Source organism: Pseudophryne corroboree, chromosome 3, assembly GCF_028390025.1.
Source record: "Pseudophryne corroboree isolate aPseCor3 chromosome 3, aPseCor3.hap2, whole genome shotgun sequence".
Classification (NCBI taxonomy): domain Eukaryota; kingdom Metazoa; phylum Chordata; class Amphibia; order Anura; family Myobatrachidae; genus Pseudophryne; species Pseudophryne corroboree.
Genome location: NC_086446.1, coordinates 543,086,857 through 543,114,453, shown reverse-complemented (window position 1 = coordinate 543,114,453; position 27,597 = coordinate 543,086,857). Strand labels below are relative to the sequence as shown.

Sequence of the window (27,597 nt, the reverse complement as noted above, 5' to 3'; positions counted from 1 at the left end):
AAACGTGTGGAGGGTTGTCTGAAAGCGATTTACACGGGTGCTACACAAAGGCCCACTATTGCAGCTACATGGGCTGCAGAGGCTATTGAAGCATGGGCATTGTAGTTAGAAGCTGAAATCTCCTCTGATCATGCTAGATAATGCTTGTCATATATTGTCACAGCTTCTCGATATATTAAAGAGGCGGCTTCTGATGCCGGTATCCTAGCAGCCAAGGCCTCTACTACGTCAGTCCTGGCTCGCCGGATATTGTGGCTGAGATCCTGGTCTGTGGATCCGGACTCTAGATAAACCCTGGAGGTACTCCCTTTCAAGGTAGATATTCTGTTTGGGGAGGACTTAAATAAGATAGTGGCTGACTTGGCTACTGCCAAAACTGCCTGTCTGCCTAATACCGCTCCTTCTGTGTCGAAGGCTAAAGGTACGTCCTTTCGCCCCTTTCGTCCTTCAGGTAAAGCAAAAGGTCAGGCGTACCGTAAGCAGGCCCGCATTTCCAAACCTGGTAAGCCGAAGCCCAAAAGAGCCTGGCCTGCCCGTCAGCCAGCTGCCAAGACCGATAAGCCTGCCGCATGACGGGGCGGGCCTCCCCCTGGGGGATCCCAGGGTGGGGGGCCGGCTTCTAGGGTATACCCAGGAATGGTTTAAGACCACTTCAGATGCCTGGGTACGGGAAGTCGTCACTCGAGGTTACGCCATAGCCTTCAAAAACCGACCCCCTCAATGATTTTGCCAGACAGACGTCCCTTTGGACCAGACAAAGGCAAAAACTCTACACTCGGTGGTACAGACCCTCCTGGATACAGGAGTCGTAGTACAGGGGTCTCTTGCTCAGAGGGGCCGGGGGTACTATTCTCCGCTGTTTCTAGTCCCGAAACCGAATGGATCCTCCCGGCCCATTCTCAACCTCAAGGCATTGAACAGGTTTGTGAAGATTTCCAATTCCGTATGGAAACCCTTCGCTCTATAGTTCTGGCCTTGGAACCTGGGGACTACATGGTCTCCCTGGACATACAGGATGCTTACCTGCATATTCCTATAGCAGTGTCACATCAACAATACCTGAGGTTTGCTATTGGCAACATCCATTACCAGTTTCGGGCATTTCCTTTTGGTTTAACTACAGCTCCGCGAGTCTTCACCAAAGTTATGGCGGGGATGACGGTGGTACTCCGCCGTCAATGGGTCAGGATACTACCGTATCTGGACGACTTGTTAATCCTGGCAAATTCCCCAGATCTTCTCCTACGTCATCTGGATATGACGGTCCGGTTTCTACAAGCCCACGGGTGGCTCATCAACTGGAAGAAATCCTCCCTGGTCCCTGCTCAGAGCATGGTGCACCTGGGAGCGCTGTTGGACACTCACAACCAGAGGTTGTTCTTGTCTCAGGAGAAAGTCCTGAAGCTTCAGGACAGGATTCGTTGCTTCCTTTCTCGTCCGCAAGTGTCGATACATTCGACAATGCAGGTGCTGGGCCTCATGGTATCAGCATTCGACATGGTGGAGTATGCTCAATTCCATTCTCGCCCCCTCCAGAGGCTGATTCTAGCCAAGTGGGACGGCCTGCCTCACCGGATCAGATCTCACATGATCTTATTGACTCCGGAGGTCCGTCTGTCGCTGCTTTGGTAGCTCCGGGACCAACAATTGTGCAGGGGTCGTCCCTTCTGGATATCCAACTGGGTCCTGTTGACGACAGATGCCAGTCTAAGAGGTTGGGGCGCGGTGCTGGAGCAGCACTTTCTTCAGAGTCGGTGGACCAAGGAGGAATCTCTCCTCTCGATCAACATTCTGGAATGGCGGGCGGTCTTCAATGTGTTGAACTTGGCCCAGCATTTAATTCAGAACCGTCCTGTTCAATTACAGTCGGACAACGCAACATAAGTGGCTTACATAAATCATCAAGGCGGCACTCAAAGCCGTTTGGCAATGAAGGAAATCTCACGGATTCTACGTTGGGCGGAACGCCATCTACCGGCCATTTCGGCAATATTCATTCCGGGAGTCCTGAATTGGGAAGCGGACTTTCTCGGTCGTCAGGACGTGCATGCCGGCGAGTGGGGCCTCCATCCAGAAGTGTTTTTAACTCCTCGAGTGAAAGTGGGGTCTTCCAGATGTGGATCTGATGGTATCTCGACACAATCACAAGGTTCCGGTCTTCGGAGCAAGGACAAGGGATCCTCAAGCAGCATTCGTGGATGCGCTAGCGGTGCCGTGGAGATTTCGGCTGCCGTACATGTTCCCTCCGGTGTTACTCCTGCCCAGGGTAATTCGGAAGTTCAAGCAAGAAAAAGGAAATCTGCTTCTCATAGCTCCGGCGTGGCCCAGATGGCACTCGTTCTCAGACCTGCAGGGCCTGTCGTCAGAGCGTCCAATTCTACTTCCACAACGCCCAGACCTCCTCGTTCAGGGCCCCTGTGTCTACCAGGACCTAGCCCGACTGTCTTTGACGGCGTGGCTCTTGAAGCTTCCGTCTTGAGGGGTAAGGGTTTTTCTGAAGAGGTCATTAAAACTATGTTGTGGGCCCGGAAACCGGCTTCTGCTCAGATTTACCATAGGGTCTGGCATTCCTACTTTGTGTGGTACGCATCTAACAATTATGACGCTTCTAAGTTTAGTACAGCCAAGCTTTTGGCTTTTCTGCAGCAAGGCCTAGAGTTAGGCCTGCGTTTGGCCTCCCTCAAGGTTCATAATTCTGCCTTGTCGGTGTGGTTTCAGAGAAAGATTGCGACTTTGCCTGATGTTCATACTTTCACTCAGGGTGTGTTGCGTATCCAACCTCCCTATGTCCTGCCTGTGGCTCCTTGGGACTTGTCGGTGGTTTTGGAGGCGTTGCAGGAACCTCCATTTGAACCCCTTAGTTTAGCTGACCTTAAGTGGCTTTCCTTTAAGGTGGTGTTCTTGCTGGCTATTGCCTCGGCTAGAAGAATGTCGGATCTTGTAGTTCCCCATATCTGATTTTTCACCGTGACCGGGTAGTTCTTAGGACTCGTCCCGGTTATTTACCTAAGGTGGTTTCTTCGTTCCACATTAATCAGGAGATTGTGGTTCTGGCCTTTGTCTCTCCTGATTTGTCTCCCAAAGAGAATGGGGCTGGCCTGCTCACAAGCAGACTTTGGCCAGATGGATTAGAGTGGTGATTGCACATGCTTATGTGAGGGCTGGTCTGTCAGCTCCTGCTCACATTAAGGCCCATTCTACTCGGTCTGTTGGACCTTCTTGGGCGGCCCGCCGTGGTGCAACCCTTGAACAATTGTGCATAGCGGCTACGTGGTCCTCAGTGAACACGTTCATTAGGTTCTATGCCTTCGATACCGCCGCTTCCCAGGATGCTTCCTTTGGACGCCGGGTTCTTGTGCCCGCTACTGTGCGTCCCCTCCCATAAGGAACTGCTTTAGGACATCCCCAATGTCTAGCCTTGTGGAGCCCAGTGTACCCCGCAGCAGAAAACGAGTTTTATGGTAAGAACTTACCTTTGTTAAAACTCTTTCTGCGAGGTACACTGGGCTCCACAAGGCGCCCACCCTGACGCACTTAGCTTCTTTGGGTTGGTATGGCATTAGCCGCTGACACTTCTCCTGTCGCGAGAGTGTGGTGTTTGTGGCAACTGGCAGTGGTCGTCTCTTTTACTTGCTACTGCATTGGGCTGGTTAACAAAACTGAGCTCCTGTGCACGGAGGCGGGGTGATATAGGAGGCGGCGCTATGCATCTTGGGAAGAAGGTCAAAGCTTTTGAGCCTGTTGGTGCTTCGGATCAAGATCCTACTCTACACCCCAATGTCTATCCTTGTGGAGCCCAGTGTACCTCGCAGAAAGAGTTTTAACAAAGGTAAGTTCTTACCATAAAACTCGTTATCGCTCTCTTTCAACCATGGATGCAGATCCTTGCGAGCGCCAGACAATACAGAGCATTTTAGTGACTGCCAGAGAATATAGAGACCATTTTAATGACTGGCAGTCAATATTAAAAGCAATTTTGTGACCACCAGACAATATTGAAAGTTATTTTCTGACTGCCAGACAATACTGAGAGTAATTTAATAACCGCCAGACAATACTGTGAGCATTTTAGTGACTGCCAATCACCACTGAAAGCATTTTTGTGATTGACCGACAAAACAGAGAGCATTTTAGTGACATACAAATAACAATGCAAGGATCACCAGACAATACAGAGAGCATTGCAGTGATTGCCATATAATACAGAGAATGTTGCAGTACAAGTCATATAATGCAGAGTGTGCAGTAACTGCAATAAAATGAAGTGTCACAGTGACCCTCATATTATACAGAGAGCATCATAGCCAAATACAGAACTACCTGCCCACAAATTCATCCACTCTGCATCCAGGAGTTTAGGCTATGTATATGTTACAAAAACACACACATGCAGTTACTCAGATGCATATACATAGACACAGTATAGACCGAGACACATATATGCACATACTCATACAGTACATAGTTGCACAGACACAATATAATGTAATGCCCCTCATACCTTACAGATTTGTAGCACTAGCAGCGTCATCCCTCCTATCTGCCATGTTACACTGCAGGAATCAGGGCAGTACACTGTGCTGGGTAACCCTACCCCATGTAGGGACACTGCCACCTCTATCACCTCAAATTTTCTGGTCATTGTGGATGGCCCCTTGAAGTAGGGTTGGCCATCAACCATCGATGATTCAAAATCATCGAAGGTCTATGGCCGATGTTGAATACTTTCACCATTGATGGGGGAGAACCAGATGGCTTCCCACCATCGATGGTTCAGTGCTACTGAATATTTTTTTCTTCTCCTCAAAATGTCAGGACATGGGCCCTCATTCCGAGTTGTTCGCTCGCTAGCCGCTTTTCGCAGCAGTGCACACGCTAAGCCGCCGCCCTCTGGGAGTGAATCTTAGCTTAGCAGAATTGCGAACGAAGTATTCGCAATATTGCGAAAAGATTTTTCTTTGCAGTTTCTGAGTAGCTCGACACTTACTCTTCCAGTGCGATCAGTTCAGTCAATTTCGTTCCTGGTTTGACGTCCCAAACACACCCAGCGTTCGCCCAGACACTCCCCCGTTTCTCCAGCCACTCCCGCGTTTTTCCCAGAAACGGCAGCGTTTTTTCACACACACCCATAAAACGGCCGGTTTCCGCCCAGAAACACCCACTTCCTGTCAATCACACTACGATCACCAGAACGAAGAAAAAACCTCGTAATGCCGTGAGTAATTTGAGTAAAATACCAAACTTCTTAGCAAATTTACTTGGCGCAGCCGCAGTGCGAACATTGCGCATGCGCAGTTAGCGGAAAATCGCACCGATGCGAAGGAAAATAACGAGCGAACAACTCGGAACGAGGGCCATGGAGCTTAGCATCGCCCCGACTCCCATAGAGCCATGCCCCCGGGCTCTGATTGGCCCACATTTAATTGTTCTATAATGCAGGGATGACCATTCATGGTTAAAACCATCGATGGTTCACTTACAGATGGTTTTACACCATCAAGGTTATCGATCTATTGTACCATCGATGGATAACCCACCGATGGCTATCCCTACCTTGAAGGAGGGGGCCCCTGGACACATGGCCCTAGAGACCCTCTTACTGCTCTTCATGCAGCTGCCCCCTCCTCCTCTGGGAGGCGGAGCTTCTGCCTGCCTTGCTGGGACTCAAGAGGACAGTAGTTCATTTTAGAGCAGCATAGCCAGGAGGAAGCGGAGCTGGCTGATAGCACACAACATGCAAGCCAGGACTCAGAAGCAGTGAAGAAGCGTTCAGCTAGAGGCAGCTAATAAGACCCGCAGCTGCTGCAGGCATCAGACGAAGTCTCCTGCTTAGCGCCAGCGCCACTGGTGAGCTGGATTGGAAGCTGGCTGGGAAACAGTGAAGGACATGTGCCTCCTTCAGGGCTGGAGCCCAGCGGCAACTAACTCCATAGTCTCTGGCAGTTCTGCTCCCTGCACGTACATATATACAAAATAGGATGCAAGGGAAATGTTACAAGATACAGGGGGTTATTCAGGTTTATTAGCAAACTAAAAAAGTTAGCAATTGGCCAAAACCATGTGCAGTGCAGGTGGGGCAGATAGAACATGTGCAGAGGTGAGTTAGATTTGGGTGGTTTATTTTGTTTCTGTGCAGGGTAAATACTGGCTGCTTTATTTTTACACTGCAATTTAGATTTCAGTTTCAACACACCCCACCCAAATCTAACTCTCTCTGCACATGGTATGTCTGCCCCCCCCTGCAGTGCACATGGTTTTGGCCAACTTTTTTTGGTTTGCTAACAAACCTGAATAAGGCCCACAGAGTAGTATTATACTGTAAAAAAAACTTCTTGCAAACAGGGATGTTTTGAGTACTTAAGTTTGTTACGCCCACATTTCAAATATTTTTAGAAAAGGGTTATTTCTTTGTAATCCAAAAAAGCACCCCTAGCCTGTAACAACTAGAGCAGGCCTGTCCAAACTGCGGCCCTCCAGCTGTTGAGAAACTAGACATCCCAGCATGCCCTGGCACAGCTTTTGCATTCTCTGACCCCAAAACTGTGTCAAGGCATGCTGGTATATGTAGTTTCACAACAGCTGGAGGGCCGCAGTTTGGACATGCCTGAACTAGAGAAACCTTGTTTTGTGACGTTCCTGGATGCTATTTGATTTCCCCCCACTAGGTACAATTACTTTTCTTTGGCTTGTGTTGTTTTTTCTCCCTGAATACCTTTTCCATTTCAGAAGCTAAATATATAAAATGTTATGCATTGTGTGTAACCCAGCTTGGTATATTGCAATGTGCAGCATTATAATTTAATGCATTAATACTGAGCCGGAGTGTGGCATAAAGCTACTTGGTCACTAAAGCAGTATTGTGCTTACTGATGAGGTTTAGCACCAGAGAGAGATGTACTATACTGTACTCTTCTCCCCTTCCTGTAGCTGCCTTGTCTTTGTTGAACTAGATTAGCTGGGGATTTGTGTGAGCAGATGAATGAGATTTCCTGTTTTGTTGTACAGCTATGACATGGTGCATTATGGACATTCCAACCAGCTCCGCCAGGCACGGGCCATGGGAGATTACCTGATTGTTGGAGTACACACAGATGGTAAGTGGTGTGCCTTAGCTGCATAGAATTGAAGCGGTTGTGCTATAGGGAGAACAACGGAACTTGATATTCAGTTCAATTGCACAGCGTATTCACTACCTGCGAAGTGACCTTACCTCACTTTCAAAAGGTCACAGTATCTTTTCACCACTGGTAGCACTTACTACAGTAATGCGGTCAATAGTTTCCAAATTGGGGATTCTCGAGCACAACTCTATTTCTCTATCGTCCTAAGTGGATGCTGGGGTTCCTGAAAGGACCATGGGGAATAGCGGCTCCGCAGGAGACAGGGCACAAAAGTAAAGCTTTTACAGGTCAGGTGGTGTGTACTGGCTCCTCCCCCCTATGACCCTCCTCCAGACTCCAGTTAGATTTTTGTGCCCGGACGAGAAGGGTGCAATTCTAGGTGGCTCTCATAAAGAGCTGCTTAGAGAGTTTAGCTTAGGTTTTTTATTTTACAGTGATTCCTGCTGGCAACAGGATCACTGCAACGAGGGACAGAGGGGAGAAGAAGTGAACTCACCTGCGTGCAGGATGGATTGGCTTCTTGGCTACTGGACATGAAGCTCCAGAGGGACGATCACAGGTACAGCCTGGATGGTCACCGGAGCCACGCCGCCGGCCCCCTCACAGATGCTGAAGCAAGAAGAGGTCCAGAATCGGCGGCTGAAGACTCCTGCAGTCTTCTTAAGGTAGCGCACAGCACTGCAGCTGTGCGCCATTTTCCTCTCAGCACACTTCACACGGCAGTCACTGAGGGTGCAGGGCGCTGGGGGGGGGCGCCCTGGGAGGCAAATGTAAACCTTTAAAAAGGCTAAAAATACCTCACATATAGCCCCAGAGGCTATATGGAGATATTTACCCCTGCCTAAATGTACTAAATAGCGGGAGACGAGCCCGCCGGAAAAGGGGCGGGGCCTATCTCCTCAGCACACGGCGCCATTTTCTGTCACAGCTCCGCTGGTCAGGAAGGCTCCCAGGTCTCTCCCCTGCACTGCACTACAGAAACAGGGTATAACAGAGAGGGGGGGCAAAATAAATGGCAATATATTAATATAAAAGCAGCTATAAGGGAGCACTTAATCATAAGGCTATCCCTGTCATATATAGCGCTTTTTGGTGTGTGCTGGCAGACTCTCCCTCTGTCTCCCCAAAGGGCTAGTGGGTCCTGTCTTCGTATAGAGCATTCCCTGTGTGTCTGCTGTGTGTCGGTACGTGTGTGTCGACATGTATGAGGACGTTATTGGTGTGGAGGCGGAGCAATTGCCAAATATGAGGATGTCACCTTCTAGGGGGTCGACACCAGAATGGATGCCTTTATTTGTGGAATTACGGGATAGCGTCAACTCGCTTAAGCTGTCGTTTGCCGACATGAGGCGGCCGGACACTCACTTAGTGCCTGTCCAGGCGCCTCAAACACCGTCAGGGGCTGTAAAACGCCCCTTGCCTCAGTCGGTCGACACAGACCCAGACACAGGCACTGATTCCGGTAGTGAAGGTGACGAATCAACCGTATTTTCCAAAAGGGCCACACGTTATATGATTTTGGCAATAAAGGAGATGTTACATTTAGCTGATACTACAGGTACCACTAAACAGGGTATTATGTGGGGTGTGAAAAAACTACCAGTAGTTTTTACCGAATCAGAAGAATTAAATGACGTGTGTGATGAAGCGTGGGGTGCCCCGATAAAAAACTGCTAATTTCAAAGAAGTTATTGGCTTTATACCCTTTCCCGCCAGAGGTTAGGGAGCGCTGGGAAACACCTCCTAGGGTGGACAAAGCGCTAACACGCTTATCAAAACAAGTGGCGTTACCCTCTCCTGAGACGGCCGCACTTAAAGATCCATCAGATAGGAGGATGGAAAATATCCAAAAAGGTATATACACACATGCAGGTGTTATACTACGACCAGCTATTGCGACTGCCTGGATGTGCAGTGCTGGGGTAGTTTGGTCAGAGTCCCTGATCGAAAATATTGATACCCTGGACAGGGACAATATTTTACTGTCGTTAGAACAAATAAAGGATGCATTTCTTTATATGCGTGATGCACAGAGAGATATCTGCACACTGGCATCACGGGTAAGTGCTATGTCCATTTCGGCCAGAAGAGCTTTATGGACACGACAGTGGACAGGCGATGCGTAGAGGAGTTATTTGGGGTCGGTCTATCGGATTTGGTGGCCACGGCTACGGCCGGGAAATCCACCTTTTCTACCTCAAGTCACTCCCCAACAGAAAAAGGCACCGACCTTTCAACCGCAGCCTTTTCGTTCCTTTAAAAATAAGAGAGCAAAGGGCTATTCATATCTGCCACGAGGCAGAGGACGAGGGAAGAGACAGCAACAGGCAGCTCCTTCCCAGGAACAGAAGCACTCCCCGGCTTCTACAAAAGCCTCAGCATGACGCTGGGGCTTCGCAAGCGGACTCGGGGGCGGTAGGCGGTCGTCTCAAGAATTACAGCGCGCAGTGGGCTCACTTGCAGGTAAATCCCTGGATCCTGCAGATAATATCTCAGGGGTACAGTTTGAAATTAGAGACAGAGCCACCTCGCCGTTTCCTGAAGTCTGCTTTACCAACGTCCCCCTCAGAAAGGGAGACGGTTTTGGAAGCCATTCACAAGCTGTATTCTCAGCAGGTGATAGTCAAGGTACCTCTTCTACAACAAGGGAAGGGGTATTATTCCACTCTTTTTGTGGTACCGAAGCCGGATGGCTCGGTAAGGCCTATTCTAAATCTGAAGTCCTTGAACCTGTACATAAAGAAGTTCAAGTTCAAGATGGAGTCACTCAGAGCAGTGATAGCGAACCTGGAAGAAGGGGACTTTATGGTATCCTTGGACATCAAGGATGCGTATCTCCACGTTCCAATTACCCCTCACACCAGGGGTACCTCAGGTTCGTTGTACAAAACTGTCACTATCAGTTTCAGACGCTGCCGTTTGGTTTGTCCACGGCACCTCGGGTCTTTACAAAGGTAATGGCCGAGATAATATTTCTTCTTCGAAGAAAAGGCGTATTAATTATCCCATACTTGGACGATTTCCTAATAAGGGCAAGGTCCAGAGAACAGCTAGAGATGGGTTTAGCACTATCTCAAGAGGTGCTAAAGCAGCACGGATGGATTCTGAATATTCCAAAATCCCAATTAATGCCGACAACTCGTCTGCTGTTCCTGGGGATGATTCTGGACACAGTTCAGAAAAGGTTTTTCTTCCCGAAGAAAAAGCCAAGGAGTTATCTGACCTGGTCAGGAACCTCCTAAAACCAGGAAAGGTGTCTGTACATCAATGCACAAGAGTCCTGAGAAAAAAAAAAAAAAAAAAAAAAAAAAAAATGGTAGCTTCTTACGAAGCAATCCCTTTCGGCAGATTCCATGCAAAGGGATCTGTTGGACAAATGGTCAGGGTCGCATCTTCAGATGCACCTGCGGATAACCCTGTCGCCGAGGACAAGGGTATCCCTTCTGTGGTGGTTGCAGGAGGCTCATCTATTGGAGGGCCGCAGATTCGGCATGCAGGATTGGATCCTGGTGACCACGGGTGCCAGCCAGAGAGGCTGGGGAGCAGTCACACAGGGAAGAAATTTCCAGGGAGTGTGGTCGAGCCTGAAAAAGTCTCTTCACATAAGCATTCTGGAACTAAGAGCAATCTACAATGCTCTAAGCCAGGCGGAACCTCTGCTTCAAGGAAGACCGGTGTTGATCCAGTCGGACAACATCACGGCAGTCGCCCATGTAAACAGACAGGGCGGCACAAGAAGCAGGAGGGCAATGGCAGAAGCTGCCAGGATCCTTCGCTGGGCGGAGAATCACGTGATAGCACTGTCAGCAGTATTCATCCCGGGCGTGGACAACTGGGAAGCAGACTTCCTCAGCAGACACGACCTTCACCCGGGAGAGTGGAGACTTCATCCAGAAGTTTTCCACATGCTATTAAACCGTTGGGTAAAACCAATGGTGGACATGATGGCGTCTCGCCTCAACAAAACACTGGACAGGTATTGCGCCAGGTCAAGAGATCCGCAGGCAATAGTTGTGGACGCGCTGGTAACACCTTGGGTGTACCAGTCGGTATATGTGTTTCCTCCTCTGCCTCTCATACCAAAGGTATTGAGGATTATACGGCAAAGTGGAGTAAGACTAGTGGCTCCGGATTGGCCAAGAAGGACTTGGTACCCGGAACTTCAAGAGATGGTAACGGACGATCCGTGGCCTCTACTTCTGAGAAGGGACCTGCTTCAGCAGGGTACTTGTCTTTTTCAAGACTTACCGCGGCTGCGTTTGACGGCATGGCGTTTGAATGCCAGATCCTAAAAGGAAAAGGCATTCCAGAAGAAGTCATTCCTACCTTGATAAAGGCAAGGAAGGAAGTCACCGCGAAGCATTATCGCCGTATTTGGCAAAAATATGTTGCGTGGTGCGAGCAGCGGAGTGCTCCGATGGAGGAATTTCAACTGGGTCGTTTTTCTACATTTCCTGCAATCAGGATTGTCTATGGGTCTCAAATTGGGATCTATTAAGGTTCAAATTTCGGCCCTATCAATATTCTTCCAAAAAGAATTGGCCTCAGTCCCTGAGGTCCAGAGTTTTATCAAAGGAGTACTGCATATACAGCCTCCTGTGGTGCCTAAGGTGGCACCGTGGGATCTAAATGTAGTTTTAGATTTCCTCAAATCAAATTGGTTTGAACCACTAAAGAAGGTGGATTTGAAATATCTCACATGGAAAGTGACTATGTTACTGGCCCTGGCTTCGGCCGGGAGAGTATCTGAACTGGCGGCTTTGTTTTATAAAAGCCTTATTTAATTTTCCATTCGACATAGGGCAGAGCTGCGGACGCGTCCGCATTTTCTCCCTAAGGTGGTATCAGCGTTTCACCTGAACCAGCCTATTGTAGTGCCTGCGGCTACAGACGACTTGAAGGACTCCAAGTTGTTGGACGTTGTCAGAGCCTTAAAAATATACATTTAAAGGACGGCTGGAGTCAGAAAATCTGACTCGCTGTTTATACTGTATGCACCCAACAAGTTGGGTGCACCTGCTTCTAAGCAGTCGATTGCTCGTTGGATTTGTAACAAAATTCAACTTGTACATTCTGTGGCAGGCCTGCCACAGCCTAAATCTGTTAAGGCCCATTCCGCAAGGAAGGTGGGCTCATCTTGGGCGGCTGCCCGAGGGGTATCGGCATTACTACTCTGCCGAGCAGCTACGTGGTCAGGGGAGAACACGTTTGTAAATTTTTACAAATTTGATACCCTGGCAAAGGAGGACCTGGAGTTCTCTCATTCGGTGCTGCAGAGTCATCCGCACTCTCCCGCCCGTTTGGGAGCTTTGGTATAATCCCCATGGTCCTTTCAGGAACCCCAGCATCCACTTAGGACGATAGAGAAAATAAGAATTTACTTACCGATAATTCTATTTCTCGGAGTCCGTAGTGGATGCTGGGCGCCCATCCCAAGTGCGGATTATCTGCAATACTTGTACATAGTTATTGTTAACTAATTCGGGTTATTGTTTAGGAAGCCATCTTTCAGAGGCTCCTCTGTTATCATACTGTTAACTGGGTTTAGATCACAAGTTGTACGGTGTGATTGGTGTGGCTGGTATGAGTCTTACCCGGGATTCAAAATCCTCCCTTATTGTGTACGCTCGTCCGGGCACAGTACCTAACTGGAGTCTGGAGGAGGGTCATAGGGGGAGGAGCCAGTACACACCACCTGACCTGTAAAAGCTTTACTTTTGTGCCCTGTCTCCTGCGGAGCCGCTATTCCCCATGGTCCTTTCAGGAACCCCAGCATCCACTACGGACTCCGAGAAATAGAATTATCGGTAAGTAAATTCTTATTATTAGATTCTGTCCTTATGTTATCACTACACGCTCTGCTACATCAATGAGTGAAGACTGTAACGTTGCTTAAACCTGTACACCAGTTGGGAAGTTTCCACTTTCTCTGTGTAGTTATGGTTTATATGGGTTGGGTATGGCTTACCGGTGCTGGAGATCCCGGTGGTCAGTATACCGACTGCGGGATCCCGGGTAGCCATTGGTATTGTGACACCACCGGTCACATAACTACATCCCGTTTTATACATGGTTCTCATCCTACTGTATGCTGACATTGCAATGCTGCACTAGCTAGAGACATGATTACTGCAGGATCTTGGTGTACTACAGGCTGCATGCAGCATTATCTGAGCTAAAGTGCTCTTGTTACCAGGATAAAGGCTTCCCCTTCAGCTCTTATTTATTTCCCAGCTGAAGAAGAGCAGCATTAAAGTAACCCTTATGTAAGGCCTTTCTTACCCCAGCTAGAGAAAGTGTTCTGCCAGGTTTTCCCAATCTGTTTATAGATTACACCACTCTTTTAGGCCCTACACACATGCCGATTTTTTGAAAGATATGAACGATCTCGTTCATAAATGAACGAGAACTCGTTCATATCTTTCAGTGTGGAGGCTCCAGCGATGAACGATGCGCGGCCCCGCGCTCGTTCATCGCTGGTCCCCCGTCGGCTGTGCATGCAGGCCAATATGGACGATCTCGTCCATATTTGCCTGCACCTCAATGGAGCCGCGTGACGGGGGGAGTGAAGAAACTTCACTCCCCCCGTCACTACCCCCCCGCCGCCGGGTCGCTCGTCGGCCGTATCCGCCGTCGGGCAGCTCGGCGGCGGGTCGGCCAGTGTGTAGGGCCCTTTTGTTTCCACATACTGCCCAGTATTGTTTAAAAACAAACCTTGGCCGTCTATTCCATCTATTGATGGCACAATATGTATTGGAACAAACACCATGGTCCTGGTGAGATGTATTATTATGCAATGTAGCTTTCCTTATCAGAAGTGCTTTTTTATTGTCCATGTACAATTCATTGCCTGAACAGATGCATGATACTGCCTTACAGCTTCTGCAGCTCTGTGTTTGAGTCTACAGTTTGTCCATTATTTGGTCATCTGTACCAAAATATTCTAATTTACCTTCTGAAAATGACCCCTTTTCATTCCCTGCAAGGAGAAATAAATGATGACATCTAAGTAACAGCAATAATGTTATAGAGTTCTTGTCTGGTCTTTTTGTTTTGTTTTTCCCCCCTCTCCTAAATAAGGAAACAAAAAGGACCTCCCATGTGTAGGGTTCATTATTTTCACATATTTATGCTGCATTAACAGTTCTGGGAAATAGAAATATACTTGACTTATATAATGAGGTATGTTTCCACAGTGGTGAGTCAACATTGCTTTCAATATAATCTGTTTAGAGGAGATTTCCCGTCACAAGGGGCCACCTGTCTTTACCCAGGAAGAGCGCTACAAGATGGTGCGAGCCATAAAGTGGGTGGATGAGATCGTAGCCGGAGCTCCCTATGTGACCACTCTGGACACGCTGGACAAGTACAACTGCGATTTCTGCGTTCATGGAAGTGAGTTACATCTCAAAAACACCCGCCAACTGCATCTAGCATGGCGAACACAGTGCAAACCTGATTAAAGTGTGTGTTACTCTGTTACTGTATACAATTGTACAATAACTCTATGTAATATTCAAAGTAAAATATGCACAAAAAAAGTAGTAAAAATGTTTCTATATGTGAAGGGGGTGTGGTTCGTTTTATCGACAGTATCTAGGTCGACATGGATGGAAGGTTGACAGGGTTTCTAGGTCGACATGTGCTAGGTCGACAGGTCTAAAGGTCGACATGAGGATTTTATTTATTTATTTGTGTCGTTTTCTTCGTAGAGTGACCTGGATCCCAAATTAGTGCACCGCGTCCCCTCGCATGGCTCGCTTCGCTCGCCATGCTTCGGGCATGGTGCCTTCGCTCCGCTACCGCTTCGCTCGGCACTCTTTACCGTTCCAATCGTAGTCCACGTGGATCGTTAAGTATGAAAAAATTAAAAAAAAAATAAAAAATTTGAAAAACTCATGTCGACCTTTAGACCTGTCGACCTAGCACATGTCGACCTAGAAACCCTGTCGACCTAGTGACTGTCGACCTATAGTGGTCGACCTAAACATTGTCGACCTAGACACTGTCGATCTTCAGACCGGATCCCATGTGAAGGTCATTGTAGAAGATAACTGTAGTCACTTGCAGATTTTGGGGGGAGTGTAATAGAGTGTGAGAATCAGGAAGACATACCCTCCAACTGTAGCTCTTTAGCAGGTACAGTGCCTTTTTTTTTTTTTTTTTTTTTTTTCGTATGGTCTGTACCGATTTTTGGCTCTCCAAACTTCAAGTGAAAGTATAGGAAAAGGGGTGTGACCACGCCCCTTTTACCCACAGCCATGCCCCCTTTCTTAATTTGTACCAATTTTTATGTGTAAAATGTTGGAGGGTATGGAAAGAGAGATTTTGTGACAGTTGTCTTTTTTTTTTTTTAAAGTGGCAATCATTTACACAGCAAAATCAGAACTCCAAAAATCACAATTCAGGCGCTGTATGTTTTTAAATTGTATAAATTCAATTAGTTTTTATACTATGCGCTGCAAAAAAAAAACAGTCCAGCTGTGTCTGTGTGCACACAGCTATTTTAATTAGTGATGATGAAGAGCCACAGATCTCCACCTTAGAAATTAAAGCAAACCAAAGAACCAAAAAATGACTGTTTTGCGCTAAAATACTAAATGGTCTATATATGAATGAAAACTCCTGTATAATATCTAACCATCTGATTTATTTATTCAATAAAAAATATATATATAAAAAGATTGGGTAACATTCTGCTTTTACTATATAGAATTCATGTGTACAAGGCATCAAATACTTTTCCTAATTGCTATATCAATGGAAAACACCTGATATATATTACCACATGTAGTATGAATACTTATGAACACTCTAGATAGTATCCAATCTTAAGTATACATCTTTCATAAAAAAGTGCAATTTAACTTTAAAATGTTATCCATATAGATATTGTAGAAACTACTGTTTAAAGATGCTGTCCCAAATTGTGGTTACCACTCATATGCTGTATGCACACAGCTTATTGTTCCATGATATATATGCTTATTAAAATGGTATGAAAACTTTTGCACGTAGAAACAACTGTGTTTAAAATTGCTGTCCCAAATTGTGGTTACCACTCATATGCTGTATGCACACAGCTTATTGTTCCATGATATATATGTTTCTTAAAGTGGTATGAAAACTTTTGCACACTCGTATCAGAAACCGCCAGCTGGGTCTTCTGCAACGAGGACGCGGCCAACCAGCTGACGGGGAGAGCCAGATCTGCACAGCCGTCCGTATACAAGCGGCTCCAGCTTCCCGTGCTCTGTTGAGCGGACGTAGACGGGTGAGAGACAGCACCACATACCGCTGAGTGCAGCGCAAGATCCCGCAAAACAGCCAGTTGGGCTGCAGTGGTAAGCTGCCATACACGGCACATAAGCAGCAATCACATTACGGGACAAGTGCTCTCAGGATCGTTTGCACATAACGTGGGACACCATACATAGTGCCACTGCTTGTATATACAAGAGACTGCACCTTAAAACTGAAAAGCATACGAGTGTGCAAAAGTGTTCATACCATTTTAAGAAACATATATATCATGGAACAATAAGCTGTGTGCATACAGCATATGAGTGGTAACCACAATTTGGGACAGCAATTTTAATCATAGTTGTTTCTACAATATCTATATGGATAACATTTTAAAGTTAAATTGCACTTTTTTATGAAAGATGTATACTTAAGATTGGATACTATCTAGAGTGTTCATAAGTATTCATACTATATGTGGTAATATATATCAGGTGTTTTCCATTGTTATAGCAATTTGGAAAAGTATTTGATGACTTTTACACATGAATTCTATATAGTAAAAGCAGAACGTTACCCAATCTTTTTATATATATATATATATATATATATATATATATATATATATATATATATATATATTTCTCTGACGTCCTAGTGGATGCTAGGAACTCCGTAAGGACCATGGGGAATAGCGGCTCCGCAGGAGACTGGGCACAAAAAGAAAGCTTTAGGACTACCTGGTGTGCACTGGCTCCTCCCCCTATGACCCTCCTCCAAGCCTCAGTTAGATTTTTGTGCCCGACCGAGCAGGGTGCAATCTAGGGGGCTCTCCTGAGCTTCTTAGATAAAAGTTAGTTTTAGGTTTTTTATTTTCAGTGAGACCTGCTGGCAACAGGCTCACTGCATCGAGGGACTAAGGGGAGAAGAAGCGAACCTGCCTGCTTGCAGCCAGCTTGGGCTTCTTAGGCTACTGGACACCATTAGCTCCAGAGGGATCGAACACAGGCCCAGCCTCGGAGTCCGGTCCCAGAGCCGCGCCGCCGGCCCCCTTACAGAGCCAGAAGCAAGAAGAGGTCCGGAAAATCGGCGGCAGAAGACATCAGTCTTCATCAAGGTAGCGCACAGCACTGCAGCTGTGCGCCATTGCTCCTCATGCACACCTCACACTGCGGTCACTGATGGGTGCAGGGCGCTGGGGGGGGGGGGCGCCCTGAGCAGCAATATTAACACCTTGGCTGGCAAAAATACATCACATATAACCCCCAGGGCTATATGGATGTACATTAACCCCTGCCAGAATCCATAAAAATGCGGGAGAAAAGTCCGCGAAAAAGGGGCGGAGCTATCTCCTCAGCACACTGGCGCCATTTTTCCCTCACAGCTCCGTTGGAGGGAAGCTCCCTGGCTCTCCCCTGCAGTTAATACACTACAGAAAGGGTTAAAAAGAGAGGGGGGGCACAATTTAGGCGCAGTATACATATATATATGCAGCTATAAGGGAAAACACTTTTTATAGGTGCTATCCCTGTGATATATAGCGCCCTGGTGTGTGCTGGCATACTCTCCCTCTGTCTCCCCAAAGGGCTTTGTGGGGTCCTGTCCTCTATCAGAGCATTCCCTGTGTGTGTGCTGTGTGTCGGTACGGCTGTGTCGACAGGTATGTGGAGGTGGAGGCGGAGCGAATGCCTGTAAATATGTTGTCACCCCCTGCGGGGTCGACACCGGTGTGGTTGAACTTATGGAAAGATTACGTGAAAGTGTCAACTCCTTACATAAAAGGTCGACGACACAGAACAGCCGGCTACTCAGCTTGTGCCTGTTCCAGCGTCTCAAATGTCATGGGGGGCTCTAAAATCGCCCGCTACCTCAGATAACAGACACAGATGTCGACACGGATACTGACTCCAGTGTCGACGTCGATGAGACTGGTGTACCCTCCAAATAGGTCCACCCGTTACAGGCTTGAGGCAATGAAAAATGTATTACACATTTATGATTATACCCCAGGTACCACATAAAAGGGTATTGTGTTTGGTGAGAGAAAACTATTAGTAGTTTTTCCTGCATCTGAGAAATTAAATGAGGTGTGTGAGGAAGAGTGGTCTTCCCCCGGTAAGAAATTTGATAATTTCTAAAACGGTTATTGGCAGCGTACCCTTTCCCGCCAGAGGATAGGTCACGCGGGGAAACACCCCATAGGGTAGATACAGCGCTTACACGCTTATCAGAAAAGGTGGCACTACCGTCTCCGGATACGGCCGCCCTGAAGGGACCTGCTGATAGAAAGCAGGAGGTTACCCTATAAGATATAGTCACACACTAGGGCATTATATTGCGACCAGCCGTTGCTTCGGCATGGATGTGCAGTGCTCCCGCTGCGTGGTCAGATTCCCTGTCGGAAAATAACTATGGATAGGGACAATATTTTGCTGAAAATAGAGCATATAAAAGACGTGGTCTTATACATACGTGATGCACAGAGGGATATTTGCCGGCTGGCATCAAAAATAAGCGCTAGGTCCATTGCCGCCAGACGGGGGTTATGGACTTGGCAATGGTCAGGCGATGCCGACTCGAATCGGCACATGGAAGTTGCCCTATAAGGGGGTAAAACTGTTTGGGGATGGTTTTTCAGACCTCGTTTCCACAGCTACTGTTGGGAAATAGATTTTTTTGCCACAGGCTACCCCACAACAACAAAAAGAAAAAGCACCGTATCATCAAGTACAGTCCTTTCGGCCCCAGAAAAGCAGGAGGGCTAGAGGCTCATCCTTTCTGCCGAGAGGCAAAGGTAGAGGAAAAAGCTGCAACACACAGCTAGTTCCCAAGAGCAGAAATCCTCCCTGCGTCCGGTAGGTCCACAGCATGGTGCGGGGGCTGCTCAGGCGGACCCGGGTACGGTGGGGGCCCGTCTCAGAAATTTCAGCGGACAGTGGGCTCTCTCACATGGATCCCTGGGTCCTTCAAGTAGTATCTCAGGGGTACAGGCTGGAGTTCGAGACGTTCTTCCCCCCGCCGTTTCCTAAAATCTGCCTTACCGGCACCTCCCTCTGCCAGGGAGACGGTGTTGGTGGATATTCAACACTATAATCACAACAAGTGATTGTCAAGGTGCCCCTCCTTCAGCAAGGAAGGGGTTACTATTCCACAGTGGTTGTGGTACCGAAACGTTTCGGTGAGACCCATCTTGAAATTAAAATACTTGAACTTTTATATCAGAAGATTCAAGTTCAAGATGGAATCGCTCAGGGCGGATATTACGAGCCTGGACGAGGGGGATTACAGGGTCTCCCTGGACATCAAGGATGCGTACCTGCATGTCCCCATTTACCCTCCTCACCAGGAGTACCTCAGATATGTGGTACAGGACTGTCACTATCAGTTCCAGACGCGGCCGGTGGAGTTGTCCACGGCACCGAAGGTCTTTACCTAGGTAATGGCAGAAGTGATGATACTCCTTCGCAAGAAGGAAGTTTTTATTATCCCGTACTTGGACGATCTCCTGATAAAGGCGAGGTCCAAAGAACGGTTGGTAGTGGGGGTAGCACTCTCTCGGGAAGTGCTACAACAGCACGACTGGATTCTCAATATTCCAAAGTCACAGCTGGTCCCGACGACACGTCTTCTGTTCCTGGAAATGTTTCTGAACGCAGACCAGAAAAGAGTGTTTCTTCCAGTGGAAAAAGCCGAGGAGTTGTCATCTCTAGTCAGAGACATCCTATAACCAGGACAGGTGTCGGTACATCAATGCACACGAGTCCTGGGAAAAATGGTAGCTTCGTACGAAGCATAATTCCATTCGGAAGACTCCACGCAAGGACGTTCCAGTGGGACCTGTGGGACTAATGGTCCGGGTCCCATCTACAGATACAACAGCGGATAACCCTGTCAGCAAGAAACAGGGTGTCGCTGCTGTGGTGGCTGCAGAGGGCTCATCTACTAGAGGGCCGCAGATTCGGAATACAGGACTGGGTCCTGGTGACCACGGATGCCAGCCTTCGGGGCTGGGGTGCAGTCACACAGGGAAGAAATTTCCAAGGAGATTTCGCTTCACATAAATATTCTGCAGCGAAGGGCCATTTACAATGCCCTAAGCTAATCAAGCAAGGCCCCTGCTTCAGAACCAGCCGGTTCTGATCCAATCAGACGACATCACGGCGGTCGCCCATGTAAACAGACAGGGCGGCACAAGAAGCAGGATGGCGATGGCAGAAGCCACAAGGATTCTCCGATGGGCGACCTACACCCAGGAGAATGGGGACTTCATTCAGAAGTTTTCCAAATGCGGGTAAACCGTTGGGAATGACCACGGGTGGACATGATGGCGTCCCGCCTCAACAAGAAGTTGAAAAGATATTGCGCCAGGTCAAGGGACCCTCAGGCGATCGCTGGGGACGCTCTAGTGACACCGTGGGTGTACCAGTCGGTTTATGTGTCTCCTCCTCTACCTCTCATACCCAAGGTACTGAGAATAATAAGAAGGCGAGGAGTGAAAACCATACTCGGGGTTCCTGATTGGCCATGAAGAGCTTGGTACCCGGAACTTCAAGAGATGCTGGCAGAGGACCCTTGGCCTCTGCCGCTTAGACAAGACCTGCTGCAGCAGGGACCCTGTCTGTTCCAAGACTTACCGCGGCTGCGTTTGACGGCATGGCGGTAGAACACCGGATCCTAAAGGAAAAGGGTATTCCGAAGGAAGTCATCCTTACCCTGATCATAGCCAGGAAGGATGTCACCGCAAGACATTATCGCCGCGTTTGGTGAAAATTTATTGCTTGGTGGGAGGCCATGAAGGCCCCGACGGAAGAATTTCAACTATGTTGATTCCTGCACTTCCTACAAGCAGGGGTGACGTTTGGGCCTCAAATTGGAGTCCATCAAGGTCCAGATTTCGGCTCTGTCGATTTTCTTCCAGAAAGAACTGGCTTCACTGCCTGAAGTTCAGACTTTGGTTAAAGGAGTACTACATATTCAGCCTCCTTTTGTGCCTCCTGTGGCACTTTTTGGATCTCAACGTGGTGTTGGATTTCCTAAAGTCGCATTGGTTGAGCCACTTAAAACCATGGAGCTAAAGTATCTCGCGTGGAAAGTGGTCATGCTGTTGGCCTTGGCCTTGGCCAGGCGTGTGTCAGAATTGGCGGCTTTGTCATGTAAAAGCCTTATCTGATTTTCTATATGGATAGGGCAGAGTTGAGGACTCGTCCTCAGTTTCTCCCAAAGGTGGTCTCAGGTTTTCACTTGAACCAACCTATTGTGGTGCCTGCGGCTACTAGGGACTTGGAGGATTCCAAGTTGCTGGACGTAGTCAGGGCCCTGAAAATTTTATTTTTCCAGGACGGCTGGAGTCAGGAAAACTGACTCGCTGTTTATCCTGATGGCACCCAACAAGCTGGGTGCTCCTGCTTCTAAGCAGTCTATTGCGCGCTGGATTTGTAGCACTATTCAGCTGGCGCATTCTGCGGTGGGATGACCGCAGCCTAAATCAATAAAAGCCCATTCCACAAGGAAGGTGGGCTCATCTTGGGCGGCTGCCCGAGGGGTCTCGGCTTTACAACTTTGCCGAGCAGCTACTTGGTCAGGGGCAAACACGTTTGCAAAATTCTATGAATTTGATACCCTGGCTGAGGAGGACCTGGAGTTCTCTCATTCGGTGCTGCAGAGTCATCCGCACTCTCCCGCCCGTTTGGGAGCTTTGGTATAATTCCCATGGTCCTTACGGAGTTCCCAGCATCCACTAGGACGTCAGAGAAAATAAGAATTTACTTACCGATAATTCTATTTCTCGTAGTCCGTAGTGGATGCTGGGCGCCCATCCCAAGTGCGGATTGTCTGCAATACTTGTACATAGTTATTGTTAACTAATCGGGTTCTTGTTGTGAGCCATCTATTCAGAGGCTCCTCTGTTATCATGCTGTTAACTGGGTTTCATATCAAAAGTTGTACGGTGTGATTGGTGTGGCTGGTATGAGTCTTACCCGGGATTCAAAATCCTTCCTTATTGTGTACGCTCGTCCGGGCACAGTATCCTAACTGAGGCTTGGAGGAGGGTCATAGGGGGAGGAGCCAGTGCACACCAGGTAGTCCTAAAGCTTTCTTTTTGTGCCCAGTCTCCTGCGGAGCCGCTATTCCCCATGGTCCTTACGGAGTTCCCTGCATCCACTACGGACTACGAGAAATAGAATTATCGGTAAGTAAATTCTTATTATATATATATATATATATATATATATATATATATTATTGAATAAATAAATCAGATGGTTATATATTTATACAGGAGTTTTCATTCATATATGCACCATGTAGTATTTTAGCGCAAAACACAGCTTAATCAACCTGGTTTTGCCGTGTAAATATTTGGCGCTTTAAAAAAAAAAAAAAAACCCCACAGAAAACTCTCACAAAATCTCTCACTTTGATTTTCACACCCTTTTACATTCCCCCTTTGTGTAGGATAAACTGAACCTTTGCAGAATCTAGAAATGCAGTAACATCTCTCATGCTGCTCTTTCAGCCTCAGCTTTTATACTTTATAATGTGGATACAGGGCCTAATTCAGTAAGGATTGCAAATTCTGCTAATTAGCAGAATTTGCAATCCTCTGGATTCGCATGTTGGGGGCCGCCCAGCATGCTGACAGGAGCCCCCCCGTTGAACAAGCAGAAGTGGCGAACGCATCTCAATTTCTGCTTGTTAGCCGAAACTAATTGTGAGCACTTCGCTACACAATTCAGGGGAGGATGCACTGATTGACAGGCAGAGGCGATTGCATTTTCTGCGCCCCTTCCTAGCTGAAAATGCGGGTGCATGCCCATGACGGGCGCTGGGCATGCGCCCGCATCTTTTTCTCAGAATTTGCGCTTGGATCGCTTACTGACATCAAATCTGAATTAGGTCAACAGTCTCTAGTAGCAGCACAAGTGAGTGTCTGTAACATGGAGTAGCTGTACACTGCTGTCAGTGGTCACAATCTCACATCATGTTCCATCAATTTGTGGTGGTTGTAGCTGCACACCTAATGCAGTATCAGGAAAACATCTATATATTTGCTAGCAAACAAATCTAAAAGTATCATTACATAGACTTTGACGGCAGATAAGAGCCACTTTGGCCTATCTTGTCTGCAAAGTACACGCTTACACACGGTTAATTTTTGTTGAGCACCAATTTACCTATCAGTGTATTTTTGGAGTGTGGGAGGAAACCGGGGCACCCAGAGGAAACCCACAAAAGCACAGGGAGAATATACAAACTCCACACAGTTAGGGCCATGGTGGGAATTGAACCCACGCTCTCAGTGCTGTGTGGCAGTAATGCTAACCATTACACCAGCCGTACTGGCCAAATGTAGATCAGTTTAGATCTGCATACCCTGAGGAAGGATTTTATCCGTAACGCGTTGGTATTTTAAGGAGGACCCTGGGCCATACTCTTCCATGGTGGTTGGCAACATATTGTGGGTAATTTGTTTTCTCTGACGTCCTAAGTGGATGCTGGGACTCCGTAAGGACCATGGGGAATAGCGGCTCCGCAGGAGACTGGGCACAACTAAAGAAAGCTTTAGGACTACCTGGTGTGCACTGGCTCCTCCCACTATGACCCTCCTCCAGACCTCAGTTAGAATCTTGTGCCCGGCTGAGCTGGATGCACACTAGGGGCTCTCCTGAGCTCCTAGAAAGAAAGTATATTTAGGTTTTTTATTTTACAGTGAGATCTGCTGGCAACAGACTCACTGCAGCGAGGGACTAAGGGGAGAAGAAGCGAACCTACCTAACAGGTGGTAGCTTGGGCTTCTTAGGCTACTGGACACCATTAGCTCCAGAGGGATCGACCGCAGGACCCGACCTTGGTGTTCGGTCCCGGAGCCGCGCCGCCGGCCCCCTTACAGAGCCAGAAGTGTTCCTGAAAATCGGCAGCAGAAGACTTCTGTCTTTAACAAGGTAGCGCACAGCACTGCAGCTGTGCGCCATTGCTCCTCATGCACACTTCACACTCCGGTCACTGATGGGTGCAGGGAGCTGGGGGGGGGGGCGCCCTGAGGGCAATATAAACACCTTGGCTGGCAAATCATCACAATATATAGTCCCAGGGCTATATATGTGATAAATTACCCCTGCCAGAATCCATGAAAAAAGCGGGAGAAAAGTCCGCCGAAAAAGGGGCGGGGCTATCTCCCTCAGCACACTGGCGCCATTTTTTCTTCACAGTGCAGCTGGAAGACAGCTCCCCAGGCTCTCCCCTGTAGTTTTCAGGCTTAAAGGGTTAAAAAGAGAGGGGGGGCACCAAATTTAGGTGCAATATGTGTATACAAGCAGCTATTGGGGGAAAAATCACTCAGTTATAGTGTTAATCCCTGCATTATATAGCGCTCTGGTGTGTGCTGGCATACTCTCTCTCTGTCTCCCCAAAGGACTTTGTGGGGTCCTGTCCTCAGTCAGAGCATTCCCTGTGTGTGTGCGGTGTGTCGGTAGGGCTGTGTCGACATGTTGGATGAGGAAGGTTATGTGGAGGCGGAGCAGAGGCCGATAAATGGGATGTCGCCCCCTGTGGGGCCGACACCAGAGTGAATGGATAGGTGGAAGGTATTAACCGACAATGTCAACTCCTTTCATAAAAGGCTGGATGACGTAACAGCTGTGGGACAGCCGGCTTCTCAGCCCGCGCCTGCCCAGGCGTCTCAAAGGCCATCAGGGGCTCAAAAAACGCCCGTTACCTCAGATGGCAGACACAGATGTCGACACGGAGTCTGACTCCAGTGTTGACGAGGTTGAGACATATACACAATCCACTAGGAACATCCGTTGCATGATCTCGGCAATGAAAAATGTGTTGCACATTTCTGGCATTAACCCAAGTACCACATAAAAGGGGTTTTATGTTTGGGGAGAAAAAGCAGCCAGTGTTTTGTTCCCCCATCGGATGAGTGAATGAAGTGTGTAAAGAAGCGTGGGTTCCCCCGATAAGAAACTGGTAATTTCTAAAAAGTTACTGCTGGCGTACCCTTTCCCGCCAGAGGATAGGTCACGTTGAGAGATATCCCCTAGGGTGGATAAGGCGCTCACACGTTTGTCAAAAAAGGTGGCACTGCCGTCTTAGGATACGGCCACTTTGAAGGAGCCTGCTGATAAAAAGCAGGAGGCTATCCTGAAGTCTGTATATACACACTCAGGTACTATACTGAGACCTGCAATTGCCTCAGCATAAATAGTGCTGCTGCAGCGTGGTCTGATACCCTGTCAGATAATATTAATACCCTAGACAGGGATAATATTTTGCTAACATAGAGCATATTAAGGACGTCGTCTTATATATGAGGGATGCACAGAGGGATATTTGCCGGCTGGCATCCAGATTTAATGCAATGTCCATTCTGCCAGAGGGTATTAGAGACCCGGCAGTGGACAGGTGATGCTGACTTTAAAAGGCACATGGAGATTCTGCCTTATAAGGGTGAGGAATTGTTTGGGGATGGTCTCTGGGACCTCGTATCCACAGCAACAGCTGGGAAGAAATTTTTTTACCTCAGGTTTCCTCACAGCCTCAGAAAGCACCGTATTTTCAGGTACAGTCCTTTCGGCTTCAGAAAAGCAAGCGGGTCAAAGGCGCTTCCTTTCTGCACAGAGACAAGGGAAGAAGGAAAAAGCTGCACCAGACAGCCAGTTCCCAGGATCAAAAATCTTCTCCCGCTTGCTCTGAGTCCACCGCATGACGCTGGGGCTCCACAGGTGGAGACAGGTGCGGTGGGGGCGCGTCTCGGGAACTTCAGGGACCAGTGGGCTTGCCCACAGGTGGATCCCTAGGTTCTGCAAGTAGTATCACAGGGATACAAGCTGGAGTTCGAGGCGACTCCCCCTCGCCGTTACCTCACATCAGCCTTGCCTGCTGCCCTCGGAGAAAGGGAGGTAGTACTGGCGGCAATTCACAAGCTGTACTTCTAGCAGGTGAAATCAAGGTACCCCTCCTTCAACAAGGCCGGGGTTACTATTCCAAAATGTTTGTGGTACCGAAACCAGACGGTTCGGTGAGACCCATTCTAAAATTGAAATCCTTGAACACTTATATACGAAGGTTCAAGTTCAAAATGGAATCGCTCAGGGCGATTATTGCAAGCCTGGAGAATTTCATGGTATCACTGGACATCAAGGATGCTTACCTGCATGTCCCTATTTACCACCCTCACCAGGAGTACCTCAAAATTGGGGTACAGGATTGTCATTACCAATTCCAGACGTTGCCGTTGGTCTGTCCCCGGCACCGAGGGTATTTACCAAGGTAATGGCCGAAATAATTATCCCGTACTTGGACGATCTCCTTATAAAGGCGAGGTCCAGGGAGCAGTTGTTCGTCGGAGTAGCACTATCTCGGGAAGTGCTACAACAGCACAGCTAGATTCTGAATATTCCAAAGTCGCAGCTGGTTCCTACGACGCGTCTACTGTTCCTGGGTATGGTTCTGGACACAGAACAGGATAAAAAGGGTTTCTCCCGGAGGAGAAGTCCAAGGAGTTGGCGTCTCTAGACGGAGACCTCCTAATACAAATACAGGTGTCGGTGCATCAATGCACGCGAGCCCTGGGAAAGATGGTAGCTTCTTACGAAGAAATTCCATTCGCCAGGTCCCATGCAAGGATCTTCCAGTGGGATCTGTTGGACAAGTGGTCCGGGTCGCATCTTCAGATGCATCGGATGATAACCCTGTCTCCAAGGGCCAGGGTGTCGCTGTTGTGGTGGCTGCAGAGTGCTCATCTTCTAGAGGGCCGCAGATTCGGCATACAGGACTGGGTCCTGGTGACCACGGACGCCAGCCTTCGAGGCTGGGGGGCAGTCACACAGGGAAGAAACTTCCAAGGACTATGGACAAGTCAGGAGACTTCCCTACACAAAAATATTCTGGAACTAAGGGCCATTTACAATGCCCTAAGCCAGGCTAGACCCCTGCTTCAACACCGGCCGGTGCTGATCCAGTCAGACAACATCACGGCGGTCGCTCATGTAAACCGACAGGGCGGCACAAGAAGCAGGATGGCGATGGCAGAAGCCACAAGGATTCTCCGATGGGCGGAAAATCATGTGTTAGCACTGTCAGCAGTGTTCATTCCCGGAGTGGATAACTGGGAAGCAGACTTTCTCAGCCGGCACGACCTCCACCCGGGAGAGTGGGGACTTCATCCAGAAGTCTTCCAAATGATTGTACACCGTTGGGAAAGGCCACAGGTGGACATGATGGCGTC

The 27,597-nt window shown here is 48.1% G+C and overlaps 1 protein-coding gene across 3 annotated transcripts in view; it reads left to right on the top strand.

The window, feature by feature from the left end:
- The window catches only part of PCYT2 (phosphate cytidylyltransferase 2, ethanolamine), a 92,183-nt gene that overhangs the window by 16,065 nt on the left and 48,521 nt on the right, over nucleotides 1-27,597 (top strand). For all 3 annotated transcript variants that reach the window (XM_063961217.1, XM_063961216.1, XM_063961218.1), the window contains exons 2-3: nucleotides 7,006-7,094; nucleotides 14,355-14,516. In XM_063961217.1, coding sequence (XP_063817287.1) covers nucleotides 7,006-7,094; nucleotides 14,355-14,516 — 251 coding nt within the window. The remainder of the gene's footprint in view (nucleotides 1-7,005; nucleotides 7,095-14,354; nucleotides 14,517-27,597) is intronic.